Source organism: Erythrolamprus reginae, chromosome 6 (assembly GCF_031021105.1).
Source record: "Erythrolamprus reginae isolate rEryReg1 chromosome 6, rEryReg1.hap1, whole genome shotgun sequence".
In the NCBI taxonomy this organism is placed as follows: Eukaryota; Metazoa; Chordata; class Lepidosauria; order Squamata; family Dipsadidae; genus Erythrolamprus; species Erythrolamprus reginae.
Window position 1 is genome coordinate 57,856,903 of NC_091955.1, and position 22,662 is coordinate 57,879,564.

General features: G+C 40.0%; 1 protein-coding gene across 4 annotated transcripts in view; it reads left to right on the top strand.

Moving 5' to 3' along the window:
* VEZT (vezatin, adherens junctions transmembrane protein) overlaps positions 1-8,612 on the top strand; it is a 41,564-nt gene extending 32,952 nt beyond the window's left edge. For all 4 annotated transcript variants that reach the window (XM_070755855.1, XM_070755853.1, XM_070755856.1 and 1 more), the window contains exons 10-12: positions 302-402; positions 6,260-6,464; positions 7,449-8,612. In XM_070755855.1, the coding sequence (XP_070611956.1) occupies positions 302-402; positions 6,260-6,464; positions 7,449-7,969 (827 nt within the window). In that variant the 3' untranslated portion in view covers positions 7,970-8,612. The remainder of the gene's footprint in view (positions 1-301; positions 403-6,259; positions 6,465-7,448) is intronic.
* The last annotated feature ends 14,050 nt before the right edge of the window (positions 8,613-22,662 follow it).

Below are 22,662 nucleotides of genomic sequence, written 5' to 3' on the forward strand. Positions count from 1 at the left end.
GAAATCACAATTCAGTCAGGAAGAGCAGTTTAAAAACAAACTGGCATCTTAAATGTAATAAAGCCTTTGGAAAGTGTTTTCCTGACTTTAGGTACAGCATCTGGGCCAAGTTTAATTAAAGGGTTCTAATTCTGATTTCATTGAAAAACTGGAATAAAACAGAAAGTATAGATTGTGTACTGTGATAAACAAAATTGATGAACCAATCTGAAACAAACTGTTCATAATATCTCCTTAAGAAAAACTTTCTACATCATTATCCCAAATATTCCAATCTTATGATATACCTTTCTACCTCCAGGTAAATCTGAACCTTCTTGTGAAAACAAGCATTGCACTGAGCTTCCTTTAAAGCAGCCGACTGTGCATATAGAAGACAAAGACCCAGTTCCTGAAGAACAGGTAATCATAGCATAGAACTCTAGAAAGGTTTTATTCCCAAAATAAAATGTAGAGATTATTCTTCATGCATATAGATAGGAAAATCACTATTAATAACTGCTACAGTTTTTGCAACAAATTTTTTGTTTTATTTAGGGGCGGAGGGATTAAGTGTGTATCAATGGAGTGCATATTTTACAGTTTGCATCGTGCCTTTCTATTCAATTCAGAAACAGTATTGTGTAATCTATCAACCCCCAGAATTTCCTATCTTTTGTGTAACAAACAACTTTCTATTTGGAGGGTAGAGCAGAGAAAATATCATATTTTGTTTGGAAAAGAGACAAATCTATCTGAATGCTTTATTTTGCACTAATTACGAATATGTTCAACAAGTACCGTATTTTCCGGCGTATAAGACGACTGGGCGTATAAGACGACCCCCTAACTTTTCCAGTTAAAATATAGAATTTGAGATATACTCGCCGTATAAGGCTACCCCTCTTCTGTACATCATAGACCTGACTGAGTCTAGGTCTATGATGTACTTGCATTGAGAAAAAAATCATTTCTGAACATGATAACACAATATTTTAATTACTAATGATGAAGATCTTATTGTTAAAATTATGAATGAATTATTTAGAGAGAGAGAGCCAAGTGGGAGCACTCTTCTGTCTATCTCTCCATATGTCTCTGTCTATCTGTCTTGTCTGCCTCTCATATTTCTCCTCACCACAATTAAGTTTATTATTATAACTCATCATAATTTGTCAACACAAAAAGGTGAACCTGGCTATTTTCCTTTCTCCTACCATCTATTCTGCAGGTATCTTTCAGTCTAACATGCAGCATGCTGACACCTATGTGAGAATCTATTATGGAATGAGAATCTGTATGTGATATCATGATATCGCAATCCAAACAGCCCATCCATTTTTTCCTCTTTCCGCACTTGTCTTTATCCTCTTGCAATGTCACTTAAACAGATTTTAACTTGTCGGGTTTACCATTAGTGACCCTGCCAATTTTCAGTACTGTGCAGTGTGCTATGATACAGAGCAGGGTGAATAATATGACCTCAGCTTTTAAAGTTATTTTAAAATGTTGCCTAAGAAATATGAAAAGATGATTCTTTTTGGAGGAAAAGTACATTTTCAATGGTTAAACATAAGAACAAATACAAACAGGCAGAAATAAATGCATCCAGTTTAACATTCAATCATTTCCCTGGCTCTTTTTATTGAAATGAACAAGTTCATACATTCAATTTTGCAACCACTAATAATGTTGGTCAAGTAGGTACAAAAATACCTGGGGAAAAGATCAAAGTCTTTCTCTCTCCCCCTCTCTCTCCCTCTCTTTCTTTCTTGCTATCTCTCTTTCTCTCTTTTTTTTTTTTGCTTTCTCTCTTTCTCTCCCCCCCTGTCTCCTTCTCTTACTATCTCTTTCTCTCTCTTTCTGTCTCCCCTCTCTCCCTCTCTCTCTCCCTCTCTTGCCATCTCTTTCTCTCCCTCTCTCTTTCTCTCTCCCCCTCTTTTGCTCTCTCTTTCTCTCTTTCTTTCCCCCCTCTCTCCCTCTCTCTTTCTCTCTCCCTCTGTTGCTATCTCCCCTCTATCTTTCTCTCCCTCTCTTGCCATCTCTTTCTCTCCCTCTCTCTTTCTCTCTCTCCCTCTCTTTCTCTCTCTCCCTCTCTTTCTTTCCCCCCTCTCTCCCTCTCTCTTTCTCTCTCTCCCTCTGTTGCTTTCCCCCCTCTATCTTTCTCCCTCTCCCTCTCTTGCTATCTCTTTCTTTCTCTTTCTGCCCCCTCTCCCTCTCTCTTTCTCCTTCTCTTTCTCCCTCTGTTGCTATCCCCCCTCTCTCTTTCTCTCTGTCCCTCTGTTGCTAACCCCCCCTCTCTCTCCCTCTCTTGCTATCTCTTTCTTTCTCTTTCTGCCCCCTCTCCCTCTCTCTTTCTCCTTCTCTTTCTCCCTCTGTTGCTATCCCCCCTCTCTCTTTCTCTCTGTCCCTCTGTTGCTAACCCCCCCCTCTCTCTCCCTCTCTTGCTATCTCTTTCTTTCTCTTTCTGCCCCCTCTCCCTCTCTCTTTCTCCTTCTCTTTCTCCCTCTGTTGCTATCCCCCCTCTCTCTTTCTCTCTGTCCCTCTGTTGCTAACCCCCCCCTCTCTCTCCCTCTCTTGCTATCTCTTTCTTTCTCTTTCTGCCCCCTCTCCCTCTCTCTTTCTCCTTCTCTTTCTCCCTCTGTTGCTATCCCCCCTCTCTCTTTCTCTCTGTCCCTCTGTTGCTAACCCCCCCTCTCTCTCCCTCTCTTGCTATCTCTTTCTCTCCCCCCCTCTCTCACGGAACTGAGGCACGGACGGCGGCGTGTGGGCGAGCCTGCGCTTTGCGCAGGCTCGCCCAGCTGGGAGGCGGTGTTCGCGCCCCCCCAGCTGAAACTGACGTCCGGCCGGAGCGATTCTTCCCCGGCCGGACAGGCAGCGTTTGAGCGAGCCTGCGCTCCGTTCAGGCTCGCCCAGCTGGGAGGCGGTGTTCGCGCCCCCCCCAGCTGAAACTGACGTCCGGCCGGGGCGATTCTTCCCCGGCCGGACAGGCAGCGTGTGAGCGAGCCTGCGCTCCGTTCAGGCTCGCCCAGCTGGGAGGCGGTGTTCGCGCCCCCCCAGCTGAAACTGACGTCCGGTCGGGGCGATTCTTCCCCGGCCGGACAGGCAGTGTGTGAGCGAGCCTGCGCTCCGTTCAGGCTCGCCCAGCTGGGAGGCGGTGTTCGCGCCCCCCCCAGCTGAAACTGACGTCCGGCCGGGGCGATTCTTCCCCGGCCGGACAGGCACGCTTGTGCTGCCAAAGGCAGCGTGTGGGCGAGTCTGAGCGGAGCGCAGGCTCGCCCAGCTGGGAGGCGGTGTTCTCGCCCCCCCCCAGCTGAAACTGACGTCCGGCCGGGGCGATTCTTCCCCGGCCGGACAGGCACGCTTGTGCTGCCAAAGGCAGCGTGTGGGCGAGCCTGAGCGCAGCGCAGGCTCGCCCAGCTGGGAGGCGGTGTTCTCGCCCCTCCCAGCGATCGCAAATATCGGCGCCACTGTCCTATATCCGGCGTACAAGACGACCCCCCCACTTTGGAAAAGATTTTCAGGGGTTAAAAAGTCGTCTTATACGCCGGAAAATACGGTATTGCTAGTTTTCTGCTGTGGAATTTAAATATAAATATTGCCCTTCAAATATGCAAAGTTGCATTCCTCAAATATGTATTTTAGTGCTGCCACTTCATACAGCACTCTACTTCACTGGCTGCTTTACTTAACAACAAAGTTGCCGGTTACATTTGTGATTGCTAATTAAACACTACCTCTATCTGCTAACAGAATAGAAATAGTAATCAAATCCATTTTATACCCTGCCATGTTTGCCAGAAACAAAAGAAATAATTGTTTCTGCTTATTGTGCTTTAAAAAAGAATTATAATGATATAATTTAAATTATAATATTAAGGCCAGTTAAATTTATTACTTATTCCCAGGTTTGAATATAAAAATTAAGACTGGCTATTTTTTTAAAAAAATGAATGTCAATTGTGATAATAATAGTAACATAATTTATTTAAATAATTTAAAATAATAAACATTTTTTAGTAGATTGTTTTATGACTTCAGTTATTAGAAGTCTGCATCTGTGTATCTGCATTATAGAAATGTAACCAGAAATAACTGAATTTAGTTTGGCTTGACTATCATCTTGCTTGGGTTGAGTAGTGTGCCAGTTTGGGATAAGGTATTATTAGTATACAGATGATTCTTAGGTATATATTTCACCCTGGGCTAAATAGGGTTTATGGCAGAAGTCTTTACCCAGTCCTTGGTGGCTTGAATGAATAAAGAGAATCAGGCTTATGATTGGACTCAACCCAAACCAGAAAGAGAGACGCTTAATGCAGAAGCCTTCTAATTTCAGATAAGATAATACAGTGGTACCTCTACTTACAAACTTAATTCGTACCATGACCAGGTTCATAAGTAGAAAAAAAAAAGGAATGAATGTAAAAGTAAATAATGCATGCAAATTCATCACAAAAGTCACCATTTGCCTTGCACCACTGGGAATCCCCACCTCTGGATTTCAGTTGCCACCTTGTTCCTGTGCTGCTGGGATTCCTCTAAGCCTTCCCTCGCTGGGAATCCCTGCCTCCAGACTTCCGTTGCCACCTGAAGCGCCACTTTTTGTGCTGCTGGGATTCCCCTGAACCTTCCCTCACTGGGAATCCCTGCCTCCAGACTTCTATTGCCACCCGAAGCACCTCTTTTTGTGCTGCTGGGATTTCCCTGAGCATTCCCTCGCTGGGAATCCCTGCCTCCAGACTTCCGTTGCCACCCGAAGCGCCCATTCCTGTGCTGCTGGGATTCCCCTGAGCATTCCCTCGCTGGGAATCCCTGCCTCCAGACTTCCGTTGCCACTCAAAGCGCCTATTCTTGTGCTACTGGGATTCCCCTGAGCATTCCCTCGCTGGGAATCCCTGCCTCCAGACTTCCGTTGTCACCCAAAGCACCTCTTCTTGTGCTGCTGGGATTTCCCTGAGCATTCCCTCGCTGGGAATCCTTGCCTCCAGACTTCCGTTGCCACCCGAAGCGCCTCTTTTTCTGCTGCTGGGATTCCCCTGAACCTTCCTTGGCTGGGAATCCCTGCCTCCAGACTTCCGTTGCCACCTGAAGCGCCCATTCTTGTGCTGCTGGGATTCCCCTGAGCATTCCCTCACTGGGAATCCCCACCTCCAGACTTCCGTTGCCACCTAAAGTGCCCCTTCTTGTGCTGCTGGGAGGGGTTTCCCAGTGAGGGAATGCTCGAGCGGGAATCCGAGCAGCACAAGAAGGGGAACTTCAGGTGGCAACGGAAGTCCGGTGACGGAGCATCCCGGCGCCAGCAGCTCAGGTTCATAAGGTGAAAATGGTTCGGAAGTAGAGGCAAAAAAATCTTAAACACTGGGTTCGTATCTCAAAAAGTTCATTAGTAGAGGCGTTCAAAAGTAGGAGTACTGTACTGCTGTATCTATTTTGACATCAAGATTGTGCTCCCCTGGGGAGAGAGGCCAGTAACTCTTGAGATCGGTCAACACTCAGATCCTGCTAGAGGAACTATGCCCAACTTCAATTGGTACACTAATTGCAGTCTTGTAGAGAACAGGATGCACTGAGGATAGACTTTCAATGCCCATGTCATCTTGCAACTGGACGGTTGTAACTTGCTCTACATAAGGTGTTCTTAAAGACAGTTTGGAAACTGCAGTTTGTTCAGAAATACAAAAGACAATCTTACCTGTCTATCAAGAGTCTCAGTCATCCAGGTCATGGTTATCCCAAAGATGCTTTTTTCAAAAGGCAATTGAACTTTCTGCTTTTTCTTTGAAGATGCTTTTCATCCAAGAAGCTTCTTCAGAAAGAAAAACCAGAAAATCCAATTGCCTCTTGAAAAAAGCACCTTTGGGGTAATGGCTTACCCGGCATTCTTATAAGTTCCATTGATTACTGATGTGTTTCTTAATAGAATTTAAAGTGCTGCTTATTTCTTATAAAACCTTATATGGTTATCTAAGTCGCTTGGCTTTTAAGGTCTTTAAAGATTGATCATTGTGGAGCCACTGATAACAGGATAATATATATTATATTAGCTATTTGCTTATATTTCTTTCATCACCCAAATTGTGTACAGTACATTGCCTAGACTCCTTGTAGAATAAGATGATAAATTCTAGAAATAAGTATTTCAGAAAATTCCTTTGAAATTTTAACTCCATTTGAAATCTGCTTCTTTAAAATATAAATTAATAGATCATCCAGAATGCTAATTTGCAGGATGTGTTAATATATAACTCAAACCAAGTATTTGTTGACTTTTCTTCAGGAACTTGAAGCATATGTTGATGATATAGATATGGACGAGTGTAAGAGAGATGATTTTTATTACTTTTCTCTGGAAGACAGACAGAAACAAAAACGTGAAAGAGAAGAATCTAAGAGAGTGCTGCAGGAACTGAAATCTGTGTTGGGATTTAAAGCTTCAGAGGCAGAAAGACAAAAGTGGAAACAACTGCTCTTTAGTGATCAAGGTAGATAATAATGATTGCAATTAACTATCTTTAACATAGATCAAGATAAATCAGTGTGTATTTGCAATCTTCATTTACATAGCAAATTATTCCAATGTATCTGAATTTGTATTTTGTAAACTAATTTCTGTTCATCATAAGATTTCTGAATGATATTATCTGATTACAATGGTCCCTTGACATACGCGGGTCCGACTTTCGCGGAAGGGCTATACCACGGGTTTTGAAAAAAATATTAATGGAAACACCACGGGTTTTCCCATGTACTGTGTGTTTTAACTCTCCCCCCCCCCAGCCGTCCTGCTTCTTTAAATAAAAGCTCTGCTTCCGACCCAGTCTCCTGATCCCTCCCCTTTAATTCTTGGAGCGTTGGTACGCTCCACTTGAAGCTGAGCCTTGCGGGCGGACAAGCTCACCCTAACACGCCCGAGGGGGGAGGAGCTGAGGGCATTGTTGGGTCAGGGGGACGCGCGCTAATCACGGGGATGGCTTGCGGTGGGCCCGTCACAACCCTCCGGTAGCCTCGGCCTGCAGCTCAGTGTTATCTCAAGCACCAAAGGGCGCGGCTGCCTCTTTTCCCACCGCTGTCGCTTACTGCCACCCGCCGCCTCTTCTTCCCCCACCCACCTAAGCCATCTTCCTTAGTGGTAGCGTCCGACCTCCCAGCTGACCAACCTGGAATCCTGGCTTTGAGTCCTGGCCTGGATCCCTGTTGCCTTGAGCTTCCCCTGTCCCGACCCTGAGCACCGGTGGTGCTGCTGCCGCCACGGAAGACACTAGCAGCGAGCGGAGAAAAAGCCCCCAGCTTGCCGCCCTGTTGCCCCTGCAGGTTCTGGGGGCAAGTAAAACCAGGAATGGAGGAGGAATGGGGGGAAGGAAGGAAGGGAGCATCTCCACTTCGCGGAATTTTTTTTTTTTAAATTAAAGCAAAAACTTTGTGTATTGGTTACTCAGAGTATTCCTTTTATTTTTCTCTTTACTAAGCTGCAATGAACACTTTTGCTTCAGAGAACTGTGAACCAAATTCAGAATTACCGGTACTTAAAAATTCAGACAGAGACAAGCAGGATTGTAGCAAAAATGAAAATCTAGAAGAAACAATTTCTGATCACAAAATGAAAGCTCCCAACAATGAAAAAGAAAAGATGGAATATCTATTTGATGACTTTGGAGTGAATGAACATGATGATGTTGCCATTGCTGCATTACCAGAAATTGAAAAGAGAACATGTTCCCAGTGCAATGGAGAAGGGGAGGAATCTAAACAAAGTGCTGCAGATGTAAGTATGATAGAGTCATCTGAAAACGAACAGTCTTCCATCAAACAAAGGTTGACTGAACTGCATATATCTACAGATTTTAATTTCACATCAGGTCTAGCAGCACAGGTTGCTGCCAAATCCCTCACATTTAGAGCCATGAACGAAGAGATGTTTGGGGAAGAAGAGGAAACAATGGAAATTCAGGAGAATGAGGACATTTTTGAAAAAACAGAAAATACATGACTGAAAATGACATTGTAAAGCTCACTTTAAATCTGCTTTGCTGACTTGAAAGCAAGACAAGGGGCACAAGAAAAACAGAATTTAGTAATGGATGATATGTATTGTTAAAAGTCATATTATTTAGTTGGCTTTTACTAGTCTTTTGAAATGTATACAAGTCCAAATACAAACCAGACTCAAGATGTACAGTACAATTCTTACTGCTGCCGGAGGTGACTGAGTGTTTTTATTAATATTTTATTTATTTATATTATGAGGGTTTTTTCTAATAGAAAATTATTTGTTGTTTCATTAATAGCAACATTAATTTAAATAAAAATACTTGAAATCATTATTTAGCAATTTCTTGTGGCTCTCATACCAGTTTTATTTCTTTAATTCTGCTTTATGTCACTAGCTTTTGTTGATCCATACTTCATCATGATTCTATACTAAGATGTATCCTATTTAAATTTTAAAAATCACATCCATTATTGATGTATGATAGCAAAGGATTAAATCATTTGCCTATGTTCACTTCTGATTGGAAAAATTTATCATGTATTAATAACATTTCTCTGTACTAAATTTCCAGCCTATCCCTTATGATAACTATTCACTTTCCTATTTGTACATGAGAAAAATTAAACAAATTTTGAACCAGTCCCTCTTTTCTTCTTCTGTTAATTTATTTGAATAAAAGCAATGTTGTTTCTTCTATAAACATACTGATACGTACTTGATTGTAACTAGTATACATATCTGATTTGTATCAGTTATTCTCTATTCAGGTAACTCAATTTCTTTTATTTTTAGTCTGAATATTTCAGATAATTAGTAATTACTCAACAGTATTGGTTGTCCTTAAAAAACATTGGATCATTTTGCTAAATGGGGCCTAACAATACATGCTTTATAATTAGATTGAATATGTTAAAAAGCAAGTGAGGATGGATTAGGCTTGTATCAGTAATGAGTAAAGTCAGCTACTGCCAAATACCACTTTTATTAAAGTAATAAATCAAATGGATTTATGATAAATGGTGCTTAGTTCTCATTTTTCCTTAGTAAAATTATTGAAGACTAAGTCCTATATTAAACTTGGAAACCTGCTGTGTAGTATACTACCTTTATATTTTCCAAAACACTCTTGAGTGCTTAAAAATCAGGAGAACCTATGCAATTTTGTTTCCTACCTGCTTTTGGTAATTGGATTGATGACTGATAACTGATATCAATTTATAATTAGAAATGGAAATGTATCATTCAGTATTTTTTTATATTTAGCTTAAAGTAGTTAATGTTACAATACAAAGCTATGAGCTTAGCAATATTAAATTCTAAAAACCTTAAATATTTTTTCTTTTTTCCTGAAATAAAAATTAAAATTTAGGACAAAAAAGAAATATATCCAATATTTTTTTTTAAATGTTGAAGATAAAAATATACTGTATGTGTAACAATATAGTAAATAGTTTGATATACAGTATTTGCAAAAATATATGCAAGCACTTTGACTTTATTTTTTATAAACATTACAGATATTTCCCGTGTTTCATTTTGTAATTGTTCACTAAGATATCTAAAATGCTAAACATGTTTTTCAGGGAGCAACTGAAAGTTTTGAATTGTGATATAAGTCCATTTTTCTACATTATAACAACAGAATAAATTTAAAAATGAAACCTTTTATTATAAGAATACTCCAGGGATACAAAAATTTCACCAGGGCTGAATTCATTCTGAATTTGAATTAGGAAGGAATCAGTATGGGGAAGAAGGATGGCCAGAGTGCATTTGATCCATTTTTCTACCTCATAAGTAGGCACACATAGCTAAAAAATCAGTATATGCTGCTACTTTTAACAGCATGACAAAATTAATTACCCTGATCACATTTTATATACAGTATATACAAATTCATTCTATAAAAACAGAAATGTAACATTAATTTACTAACTCATTTCATGTTTTTTGAAAAGTCTGCTTCAACTATATTTCAAGATCCTGGAATACTTTCCTTGAATATTTCAAAAAAAGAAGTTCTACCAAAATGCTTTAATATAACATTCAGATTGTAATACAAATATAATGTATGCTGCGATTTAGAATTTCTGATGTTTTTGCCTTATGGAAATGCACCTTGGATTATATTGTACTAGCTATCCTTTTCCCTATCTTTCTGGATATTCAAATTGACTCTATAGTATTTGTCTCAGTACCAATATTTATTATGTTCTGTGCGTCATACAACAGTCCAGTAGGTGCTGAACTCAAGATGATAATAATATATTACCTCAAGTACCTCCTTCCGAAAATGCCTCCTGTTCTTCACTGGATAAGATAATAAGAATCATTTTGTGAAAGGAAGGGGGAAAATTGTTGCTAAGTAACATTGTACAGTATATCTTTAAAATTTAACAGCTGCCAGGGCATTTTTGTTTTAGATAGGAGTTCATATGGGCAACTCGGCCTTATGGTCTCAAGAGATAGTGGTTAAACACAAGTCAAAGTGTTGAATTTTCCAAAAATAAGATCCAGTACTCTTGGGGTCCAAAGACAATTGGATAGCCATGAATAAAACTTGTTTTACTGTTAATCAAGTTTCAAGTTTTATTGGATTTATATGCCGCCCCTCTCCGAAAACTCGGGGCGGCTAACAACAATCATGAACAATATACAATAATAATCCAATACTAAAAGCAAATTAAAACCCCTTAATATATAAAACCGAACATACATACAAACATACCATGCATACAATTGTAACGGCCTAGGGGGAGAAGAGGTGGGTTTTAAGTAGCTTACGAAAGGCAAGGAGGGTAGGGGCAATTCTAATCTCTGGGGGGAGTTGGTTCCAGAGGGCCGGGGCCGCCACAGAGAAGGCTCTTCTGGGTCCCGCCAAGTGGCACTGTTTAGTTGATTTCACCCAGCGGTTTCATGTAGATGTTAAATAGCAGGGGGGAGAGGACCGACCCCTGAGGCACCCCACAAGGGAGAAACCTAGAGGTCGACCTCTGACCCCCCACCGACTGCGACTGACCGGAGAGGTAGGAGGAGAACCACTGAAGAACAGTGCCTCTCACTCCCAACCCCTCCAGCCGGCACAGAAGGATACCATGGTCGATGGTATCGAAAGCCGCTGAGCGGTCAAGAAGCACCAGGACAGAGGAAAAGCCCCTGTCCCGGGCCCGCTAGAGATCATCCATCAACGCAACCAAAGCAGTTTCCGTGCTGTAGCCGGGCCTGAATCCAGACTGCTGAGGACCTAGATAATCGGCTTCTTCCAAGGACCGCTGGAGTTGGAGCGCCACCACCTTCTCAACAACCTTCCCCATAAAGGGAAGGTTGGAGACTGGACGGTAGTTATTGAGCACGGCTGGGTCCAGGGAAGGCTTCTTGAGGAGGGGGCGCACAAGTGCCTCCTTATAAAGGGCCGGAAAGGACCCCCTCCCCAAGGAGGCGTTGACAATCTCCTGGGCCCAGCTCCGTGTCACCTCTCGACTGGCCGAAACCAACCAAGAGGGACACGGATCCAGTAAACAGGTGGCGGAACTCACAGCTCCAATGGCCTCTCATTAATCTCTTAATGTTGCTGCACTGCAATCTCTTATGAGATGAAAATTGTTCGGGGGGGGGCACACTCAAAATCAGGAATAATTGTTATTGATTTTGTGGATTAGAAAGGAAATGTAATTGTTTAAATGCCACTTTCCATTCTTCACTCCTTTGAGAACATCTAAATGAATATTCTGAAACATCTGAGTGTATATAAAATCTCATGTTATATTTAAAAATTAATATCAATGACAACTAAATAAAACATTTCAGTTTAGCCAGTCCTGAAAACATTGTTTTCCATGATAACAGCTATTGTCAAGTTTATTTCCCTACTAAACAATAGAAAAAGCAAATTTAAGACAGAGTGCCGAATCATTACAAGAATACTATACTATGTATATTATATATAAACCAATTATCATAAAATGGATGTTTGTTGAATTTTTAAAAAAAGACCTATCTCTAAAAATATGAATATTTGGGAATGCAATGAGAAGATGTACACTCATAAACATACAACTTAACCAATTTTTGAATTGGGATCTTAAAATATAATTTATGTAATGTATTCTAGAAGCTGAGAGGAAAATATTACTTTGTTTGGTAAAAGGCTAATTGCTTAATGTATCAGTTTTACCTTAATCTCGCTCCGAGTCCTTGGAGAGGGGTGGCGTACAAATCTAATAAATTATTATTATTATTATTATTATTATTATTATTATTATTATTATTATTATTATATTAATATAATAATAATAATATTAATAATTGGCTTTAAGACAACTAAAACTGCAGCATTTACACTGCTCTAAGCATCCATTTACATAGGTAGATTTGAACCTGAGCCTCCAGCATTTAACCTCTACACCTCACTGACCTTTACTTTAATCCAACTTCCTGGGTTTGAACAGCACAATTTATTGCTGACTAGTAATTTAGGGGTCAAGCAAACATGATTGTAGTAATGTGCATCTTGGATCAATAGGCAATACGAGACATGGAAAAGTAGAAAAATATTAAACCCCATAATTTAATTTTGTATTCCTTTAAATAGCCTGCCATTTTCATTTTATTATTTACTTTTCTCAGTGTCTTTCTTCCTGGCATCATCCTCTCTTCTTTCAGTGATGACTTTCATCTGTACTTTAGTTTATGCATTTTTTTCTTTCCAAATTTTTCTTCTTAAACGAATAGTATGGAATTCAAAATTCCCAGAGATTAATGTGAACAAATCTTATATACTTACTCTATTGTTTCTTCCAAAGCAAATGCTTTTGTTACCTGATAAGAAATCAACACTGCATTAAATAAAGTATTTTGTTTATAATTTATTCTGATGCTTAAGATCAGTATATTTAGTACAAATTGTAGGAAATGATGTTCATTCAGTCATAATAGATAAGGCCAGGAAAAATATGGAAAAGATAAGTTAGCCATATTTTGTGGAAATAACACTCCATTTACTTATTTTAATATTGAATTTCTTAATAAGTGCTTAAAAAATAATCTTAGTTGCCTCCTGTAAGGTTCATCTGTGTATTTCAGAAAAGCTTGGAACAGATTTAGGCAACTAATTCTTTGTCTGGCTCCCTGAGGAAAAGGCATCGGACCAGAATATCTCCGAGACCGCCTTCTGCCGCACGAATCCCAGTGACCGATTAGGTCCCACAGAGTGGGCCTTCTCCGGGTCCCGTCAACTAAACAATGTCGGGTGGCAGGCCCCAGGGGAAGAGCTTTCTCTGTGGCGGCCCCGACTCTCTGGAACCAGCTCCCCCCAGAGATTAGAACTGCCCCTACCCTCCTTGCCTTTCGTAAACTCCTTAAAACCCACCTTTGTCGTCAGGCATGGGGGAACTGAGATATCTCCCCCGGGCCTATTCAATTCAATTTATGTATGGTATGCTTGTATGTATGTTTGCTTAATAATGGTTTTTTTTAATATTTTAAATTGTAAATTATTAGATTTGTCATAAACTGTTTTATTGTGTTGTGAGCCGCCCCAAGTCTACGGAAAGGAGCGGCATACAAATCTAATAAATAATAATAATTTTTAAAAGGGGGAAATAAACAGATACAGGGGTTCAAGGTAAACAATTTCGAACATGTTTTGCCCTTTTATTGTACTGTTGTGGTTTCCATAATTACATGATAAGCATTAGGAAGCTTTTTTCTCTTGGCACAGATATTACTGTGAGCCGCCCCGAGTCTACAGAGAGGGGCGGCATACAAATTTAAATAATAATAATAATAATAATAATAATAATAATAATAATAATAATAATAATAATAATAAGGCAATTAAGGGAGCATCTTCTCCTGAACTGTTGCCTATTATAACATTGATGAAAATGCATATAATTTGTATAACAAAATAATATAAGTCTAATGATTGACTGTAAAAATACAGGTCTAAATTGTTATTTATTTGCTTCTAACAGTAATAGGTCAACTGCTAAAATCTTAGGTGTGTGGCAGCTGATCCAGAGAACAAACTCTTCTACTTTACTTTCTACTTTAGCCAATTCCCAATGTGGACTAGAATAGTTCACATCAGTCTCCAAATCTTTTCTGTTTTATTACCATGGGCAGTTGTAAAGCTAACACTGAGAGAACATTATACAGTGAACCTCAGGATGGATATTGGGGATATGCTGAATGAGGATTAAAAAAAAACCCAGATGGCAGCCACAAACTCCATGATCAAAGTCCTGTCCATTTTATACAAGCATGATACAATGGAAAGGAATTACGGAAACAACTTTGGTCATGAAAGGGTGTATGTGTGTGTGTAACCTACTTAGGAAATAATGGAGGGATAATTATGGGGAGAGAATATGTCAGGTAAGTATCTGAAGTATAGAGATTAGAGTCAATGAGAATGGAAGGAAGTGATGAAATCCCTGAGAATAGCTATCCAATCAGTAGGATACAATTTATATACAAACATGCAAAGACTAGTAGTGGAGTGCATGATCCTATTGCTAATAACATTTACAAGTAATCCTTGAGTTACGATGATTCACTTAGCAACCGTTGAAAATTATAATAGTGCTGAATGAGAGACTTGCAACTGGTACTTGAAGTTCCAGCTATCACACTATCCCCATGGTCATGTAATTCAAGTGGTGGGCAGTTGCATTGGACTTACAGTAGTTGCAGAGCCCCGTGTCACATGACTTCCATTCGTGAGCTGGATTGCTGGCTTGCCACAAGCAAAGCCAGTGGGGAAGCCAGCAGGAGATTGCAAATTGTTCTGGCAAGTCATTCCTGCTCTTGCCGTTTTATCTTCCACAAAATTCCTGGTTGGCTGGGGTGGGGGGTGGGTTCTGGATGATAGGGCAGTTGTCCACTCAGCCACATTCACACATGTTGCAGCATCCATACATGTATCCAGCTGTACTCATACTTTGACATAGCACCCACCAGTACACTTCCATACATTATTATTATTATTTATTAAATTTGTATGCCGCCCCTCTCCGCAGACTCGGGGCGGCTCACAACAGTAACGGAAAACAATATATAATACAAATTCAACAATTAGAAAGCTAAAAACCCATAGTTTAAAAACATGCACACAACATACCATACATAAACAGTATAGGCCTGGGGAAGATATTTCAGTTCCCCCATGCCTGACGGCACAGGTGAGTCTTAAGGAGTTTGCAGAAGGCAAGGAGGGGGGGCAGTTCCAGAGGGTCGGGGCCGCCACAGAGAAGGCTCTTCCTCTGAGACCCGCCAAACAACATTGTTTAGTTGACGGGACCTGGAGAAGGCCAACTCTGTGGGACCTAATCGGTCCCTGGGATTCGTGCGGCAGAAGGCGGTCCCGGAGATATTCTGGTCCGATGCCATGAAGGGCTTTATAGGTCAAGACCAACACTTTGAATTGTGACCGGAAATTGATCGGCAACCAATGCAGACTGCGGAGTGTTGGTGTAACATGGGCATACTTTGGGAAGCCCATGATTGCTCTTGCAGCTGCATTCTGCACGATCTGAAGTTTCGGAACACTTTTCAAAGGTAGCCCCATGTAGAGAGCATTACAGTAGTCGAGCCTCGAGGTGATGAGGGCATGAGTGACTGTGAGTACTGAGTCCCGATCCAGATAGGGCCGCAACTGGTGCACCAGGCGAACCTGGGCAAACGTCCCCCTCGCCACAGCTGAAAGATGGTTCTCTAATGTGAGCTGTGAATCGAGGAGGACGCCCAAGTTGCGAACCCTCTCTGAGGGGGTCAGTAATTCCCCCCCCCCAGGGTTATGGATGGACAGATGGAATTGTCCTTGGGAGGCAAAACCCACAGCCACTCCGTCTTATCCGGGTTGAGCTTGAGTCTGTTGACACCCATCCAGACCCCAACAGCCTCCAGACACCAGCACATCACTTCCCCTGCTTCGTTTATTGGACATGGGGTGGAGATGTACAACTGGGTATCATCTGCGTACTGATGATACCTCACCCCATGCCTCTGAATGATCTCACCCAGCGGTTTCATGTAGATATTAAATAGCAGTGGGGAGAGGACCGACCCCTGAAGCACCCCACAATACATACGCAGTAGAAACATAGAAACATAGAAAATTGACGGCAGAAAAAGAACTCATGATCCATCCAGTAGCGCCCATCCGCATGACTGGCTGCACTCATGTCATAGCAGCCCCCCACCTCCTCGGCCACAATCTGCAGCAATGTTCTCTCTATTCACTTGCACTTGCATATGGCTGGTCTGTTTGGAAGCTGCCTAAGGAAAGCCTTGTAACCAGGGCTTTCAGTTTCCTGCTAGTTTTGCCGTTTGCTTTGCTTATAAGAAGCTGGCAAGAGGTTGAAAATGACAGTGCCACTAAGTTCCACACTTAACAATTCTCATTTAATGATGGCAATGGAAGCTGCTGCGATTGCTATCACTAAATGATTCAATCATGTGACATCATGCTTTACAACGATATTAGTTAGCAGTGAAAATTCTGTCGTAACCCAAGGACAAATAAATATATTTCCCCAGCACTCAATAAGTTTAAAATAAATAGGTTCAACTTTGCCTTAAACAATGGGCCAACATGCCAAGTCAAATAAAACTATTATGTGCCTCTGCCAAATGAATCAGAAGTTATTGGTGGCCCAACTCCTGTATTATTGTAAAATGATAGGGTAGTGCCAGATACTGATCCCAAAGGAATAAGTAAAACAAATTATTTCTGACAATTGTTTGAACAATTACAAAATCTTTTATTTTGGAAAAAAAATATATTTCTCAGTCTCATGTTGATGTAAGGTTACCTGCCGGTAGGAACAAACAAGCAACTCAATTTTTAATAAATAATTGGACATCACCATGGAAGGTCTTGTTGGGATTGTTTTTTAATGCAGATCAGTGATGGGCTTCTACAGGTACTGTCAGGTGCGCAGAACGGGTAGAAAAAAATTGATTTTTTTTTCTTTTTCACCCTTCTGGGCTCTGGGTATGTGTTTCCTATCGCAGTAAATGAGGTTGAATGTGTATAATTTTAGAAGAGCTTTGCGTGTGTCTATGTGTGTGTACATACACATACAATTTATATAGTAGATAATGTATATGTCTGTGTGCCTGTGTGTAATATGTATGTACACATGCAGCATATACACATAGAATTAAATAGTACATTTTGGATATTCAGTAATAGTAAATAAACAGGGAAATTGTATCTCTTTGAGGCGAGGAGAGGCCAGGCACCCTAACCCAAACCCTTGACGTGAGTGATGTCAAGTTGGCCACCTTTAAGCCAGTCACATGACCTTTAAGCCACCCCCCTGTCACATGATCATCAAGCCACTCCCGCCTGGACACATGGCCGGCAAGCTACACCCACAAAATAAGCCATGCCCACAGCGTGGTAGTAAAAAATTTTTGCAGCCCTTCACTGATGCAGAAGTACAGTCCAACTGCAATAGCACTTTCACAACTATATAGTAGCATGAAGAACTTTTTACTTTCTTCTATGTGGATCAGGTAGCAAAATGTTCTGCTACTTAAATATTTGCTATGTGCAAGTAATATTTTACTATACTGTATAACAAAATCATGCCTCTGTAATCTTGTGCCATGTATCAGATACTGCAGTAATTGTACATTACTAGTTTTCTCTTACCTGACATGTCTGAATGAGTGTGGCTGCCATTTCATGGGGTAAAAATTATCTTCAGATCTTGCATGATAGGAATGTGGTTTTCACTGTCAAGCAAGTCTCAAAACTGTTAGCGTTTGACTCGAGGAGTCAATCATATGTGGTAGCACTTCTTTCATGAAAAGAGGAAGAAAACAAACTCTGTCTTTCAAGTTGTAAACTGTTATTTCAAAAGCAAGCCGACACGTCGGAACTTTGCTATTATTTTTCCCCAGAGAGAAAAAGAAAAAAGAGAAAAACTAATGTGACCTACGTATTAACTTAGTCATCAAGATTTCCTACTCCTTGCCTTTACACTGGTGAAGAAGGATGACTCCACTTTCATTAGTCACCATGTTTCCTGCCTGATTAAATAGTAATGCTGTAGTTGCAGGAAGCCAAAACCAGTTTTTCTTGGTACAATTCAGAAAAGCACAGTAATTCAGGAGTCAGTTTTGATCTTTTAATTAACATACTTACATTTGTATCATTTCATCATATTTTTCACACAGTATTCAGGACAGGTGTGCATGGCTGCACAATCTACTCAGATAAGCAAATAAATATGGAATCATTGAATTGTTTTATAGTGGGAACATATAACCATAAAATGTGCAATTGTCTGAAAAGTTCAAGGAGACTGATTTTGTAAGCCTTTATTCCAAGTACATTTCAATGATATGTATTATATATTTTGCTGTACCTTAATCCAAATCAAACTCCAAATTTCAGTTGCTTTGACTTTAATTCACAAACAATATTCATTGAAATGTTTACTTTTAATTTTTTTCATTGTAAATATATTATGTATACCCAGTTATACATCTCCACCCCATGTCCAGTCAACGAAGCAGTGGAAGTGATGTGCCGGTGCCTGGAGGCTGTTGGGGCCTGGATGGATGTCAACAAACTCAACCCAGACAAGACGGAGTGACTGTGGGTCTTGCCTCCCAAGGACAATTCCATCTGTCCGTCCATTACCCTGGGGGGGGGGAACTACTGTCCCCCTCAGAGAGGGTTCGCAACTTGGGCGTCCTCCTTGATCCACAGCTGACATTGGAACATCATCTTTCGGCTGTGGCGAGGAGGGCGTTTGCCCAGGTTCGCCTGGTGCACCAGTTGTGGCCCTATTTGGATAGGGAGTCATTGCTCACAGTCACTCATGCCCTCATCACCTCGAGGTTCGATTACTGCAACGCTCTCTACATGGGGCTACCTTTGAAAAGTGTTCAGAAACTTCAGATTGTGCAGAACGCAGCCACGACAGCCATTGTGGGGCTTCCAAGATTCGCCCACGTTTCTTCAACACTCCGTGGCTTGCACTGGCTGCTGATCAGTTTCCGGTCACAATTCAAAGTGTTGGTCATGACCTTTAAAGCCCTACATGGCATTGGACCAGATTACCTCTGGAACCGCCTGCTACCGCACGAATCCCAGCGACTGATAAGGTCCCACAGAGTTGGCCTTCTCCGGGTCCCGTCGACTAAACAATGTTGTTTGGCGGGCCCCAGGGGAAGAGCCTTCTCTGTGGCGGCCCCGTCCCTCTGGAACCAACTCCCCCCGGAGATTAGAACTGCCCCCACCCTCCCTGTCTTTCGTAAACTACTCAAGACTCACTTATGCCGCCAGGCATGGGGGAGTTGAGATATTCCTTTCCCCTATGCCATTACAAGTTATGCATGGCATGATTGTGTGTATGTTTGGTTTTATAATAAGGGTTTTTAGTTGTTTTATTATTGGATTGTTACATGCTGTTTTTATCATTGTTGTTAGCCGCCCCGAGTCTACGGAGAGGGGCGGCATACAAATCCAATAAATTATTATTATTATTATTATTATTATTATTATTATTATTATTATTATTTCATTCCATTTCATCTTCAGCCTCAATCTGGTGTTTTGCAGATTTAAAGGAACTAGTGTTACTTTGTAGGGAATAGAGGCATGCTTACTTAGAATTCACCTGCTTGAATAAAGTTATGCTATGCTATAGTGCATAATATTGCCAGAATTTTTAGTTAGCTAGGAAACTTTGAAAAATACTACCTGTTAGGAGAGCACATATTGTTATATCTAAAAGGAGAAAAATAGATGAAAAACTAAACTATTCACCAGGCTGACATTTTATTTCTTTTGTTGAAACTTTGCAGATTTTGGCCAAGATTCATGCAATATTTTATTGTGCCACAAAAATACAAAATAAATAGTAGTCAATTTTCACATAATCGGGGGAAACCGTTTTAAAAACAATATCGTTTTAAGGGGCATATATCAGTAAGATAACAGGCATATAAGCCAAAAGGTGTCTGTGATAACCATAGTTGTTTCACTGAGCAATAGCTAAACTATAATTCATCAAGATATTTAATCTTCTTACAGAATAAACAGAGGAAAATATGTTTTTACGACTACGATGTGTTCCGAGATCGCCCGCGAAAGTTGAATTTCCGCGAAGTAGAGATGCGGAAGTAAATACAATATTTTTGGCTATGAACAGTATCACAAGCCTTCCCTTAACACTTTAAACCCCTAAATTGCAATTTTTCCATTCTGTTAGCAAACATTTAGATTATTACTCACAATGTTTATTTATTAAAGTTTATTAAAAAAATATTTATTAAAGGCAGACGAAAGTTTGGCGATGACATATGATATCATCGGGTGGGAAAAACCGTAGTATAGGGAAAAAACCCGCAAAGTATTTTTTAATTAATATTTTTGAAAAACCGTGGTATAGACTTTCTGCGAAGTTCGAACCCGTGAAAATCGAGGGAACACTGTATGTCAAGCTTTAATAAATTCAATTCAGCAAAGACTGTGCCATTTACTGCTGTATGAAAAGGTGCTACCCAGATCATAATAATTTTTCATTTCATTTTTTTCTTGTCTAATCACTTTGTCATCATTCATATAAATTCTTATCTCACTATAATGCTTCCTGCATCTGATAAAAAAGGAGCATAACTAATTTGACTTGTATTGTCAGTGACTTATGCAATGATTGAATGATCTGCCAAAATTGCTTTGTTGAGATGATTCTTTTTCCAGTTTGAACCCTTTTAGCAATTTTTACCTTTACCCATATTCATAAGAATGTGTAACATAGTTTTTAAATTCAACACAAAACAAATCTGTACTTGTTTCTCCAAACAGCCTCAGATAAAAGTTTGTACGTATTTGTAAGTTATTTGGAAACTGCTTAAAGAGGCTATGCATTCTCTTTGGAAGCTTTTTTTGAAATGATCTGGAATTTAACTACTTGAGAAAGTAATGTTTATTCAAAAGCAAAGCCAATACAAATAGGCTTACTTGCTGATAAATGTATTTAAGATTTATAATTTTACTTATGTTAAAAGTATTTCCTATTATCTCACAATCAGACTCTTTTATTTGATGAGATCAAATGATATTAAATTAAACGTAATCTATTGATCAATTAATCAACCCACAGCAGAGATCTTAAAAGGCTAGCTGAGTCTGTTTGTTCCTCAGTAAATAAGAAGGCCTATAGAGATGGCTGACTACTGCACCTTTTAATGTTTATTGCAATTTCCATAGATTATTTCAAAATGTCACTTTAATGTGAGAGGATAACAGATTTGTCAAAATTCGAACATATCTCTTTTTTGTTTTGATGACTGTGAGAAACCGTTATGAAAAATGTGGCTAATTTACATTTTGTTGATTTTGGAGATGAAAAGCACGGAAATGAAAACATATAGCTATGACACCTCTGCTCCTCTGCATATTACTGTACAGCAATATATTTAACCATTTAATGAGTAATATCCCAGGATAACAAATAGTCAGGGCATTCACTTTTGTTCCATTTTTGAAATATTCTAAGTACAGGCATACTGTAATTAGCTTTTTTCCTCACCTGAGAAGTGAGTGTTCTTTAATGAATATTTTAAAAGTTTTATTTATTGGTATTTGAACCTGTATTATTTTTTACAAATAATGCAACACAACAAACATATCCATTTTGCCTAGTTTCTCAATTTAATTTTAGATGGTTATGCACTTTTGTCAAACTATGAATCTGTATGAATGATTTTAAAAAAGCTTTTTGCAAACAAATAACTGGTAACTTCATTAACTACTTATTTTTTCTGTAAATGTTTTCTTCAACCTGGTACCTTTCTGTTATTTCATCTCTCAGTAACTACATGAGGGCATTAAGTTATATAATACTATAGTTTTTCTGCAACAAATTCTTGTACATAGAAGTCTTAAGTACTGCCTCATTGCCTTTAAAAAAACATTAAAACACTGTAATTAGAACCAAGACGGTAATATTCTTCTATTTATCTGAGTCTAAAATAGTTTTACTGAAACCAGAGGTAGCTTCTAACTTACCTCACTGCCATTTTGCTTCATCCTGTGCTGCATAGTCACACCTCATGGGCACTTGTGTGCTTTGCAAGCATGTGCATTCGCGATGGTAAAAAAATATAAAAAATTAAAACAAGGCTGAAAACAAGATGACGATGCATGCGCAGTGCCAGGAACTCAGCTTCTGAGCATGTGCAGAAAGAAAAATCCCTGAAACCCATCCCCAATCCCAAAAAATAGTTCTAGGTTTGTTTTTTTTAAAGATTGTGGCGCCCATTGTCAGGCACCAACGAAACCAGTTCTGTGACATCACCAGCAGGTTGTTACTGGTCTGGGCAAACTGGACTGAACTGGGAGGAACCCACTTCTGACTGAAGCCCTATCTGTTTTATAATAATACTGTTAGGCAACTGATACATTTAAATAAATATTAGGTCAACAATTGATTTCTCCTTCCGAAAAGAATTCACCTATCATTGACAATGGAAGAGTGCTTAAGAATATGAGCCAGGATGATGCAGCAGGCTGAGTGCTGTACAGCAGGCCACTGAAGCTGACTGTAGATCTGTAGGTCAGCGGTTCAAATCTCATCACCGGCTCAAGGTTGACTCAGCCTTCCATCTTTCCGAGGTGGGTAAAATGAGGACCCGGATTGTGGGGTCAATATGCTGGCTCT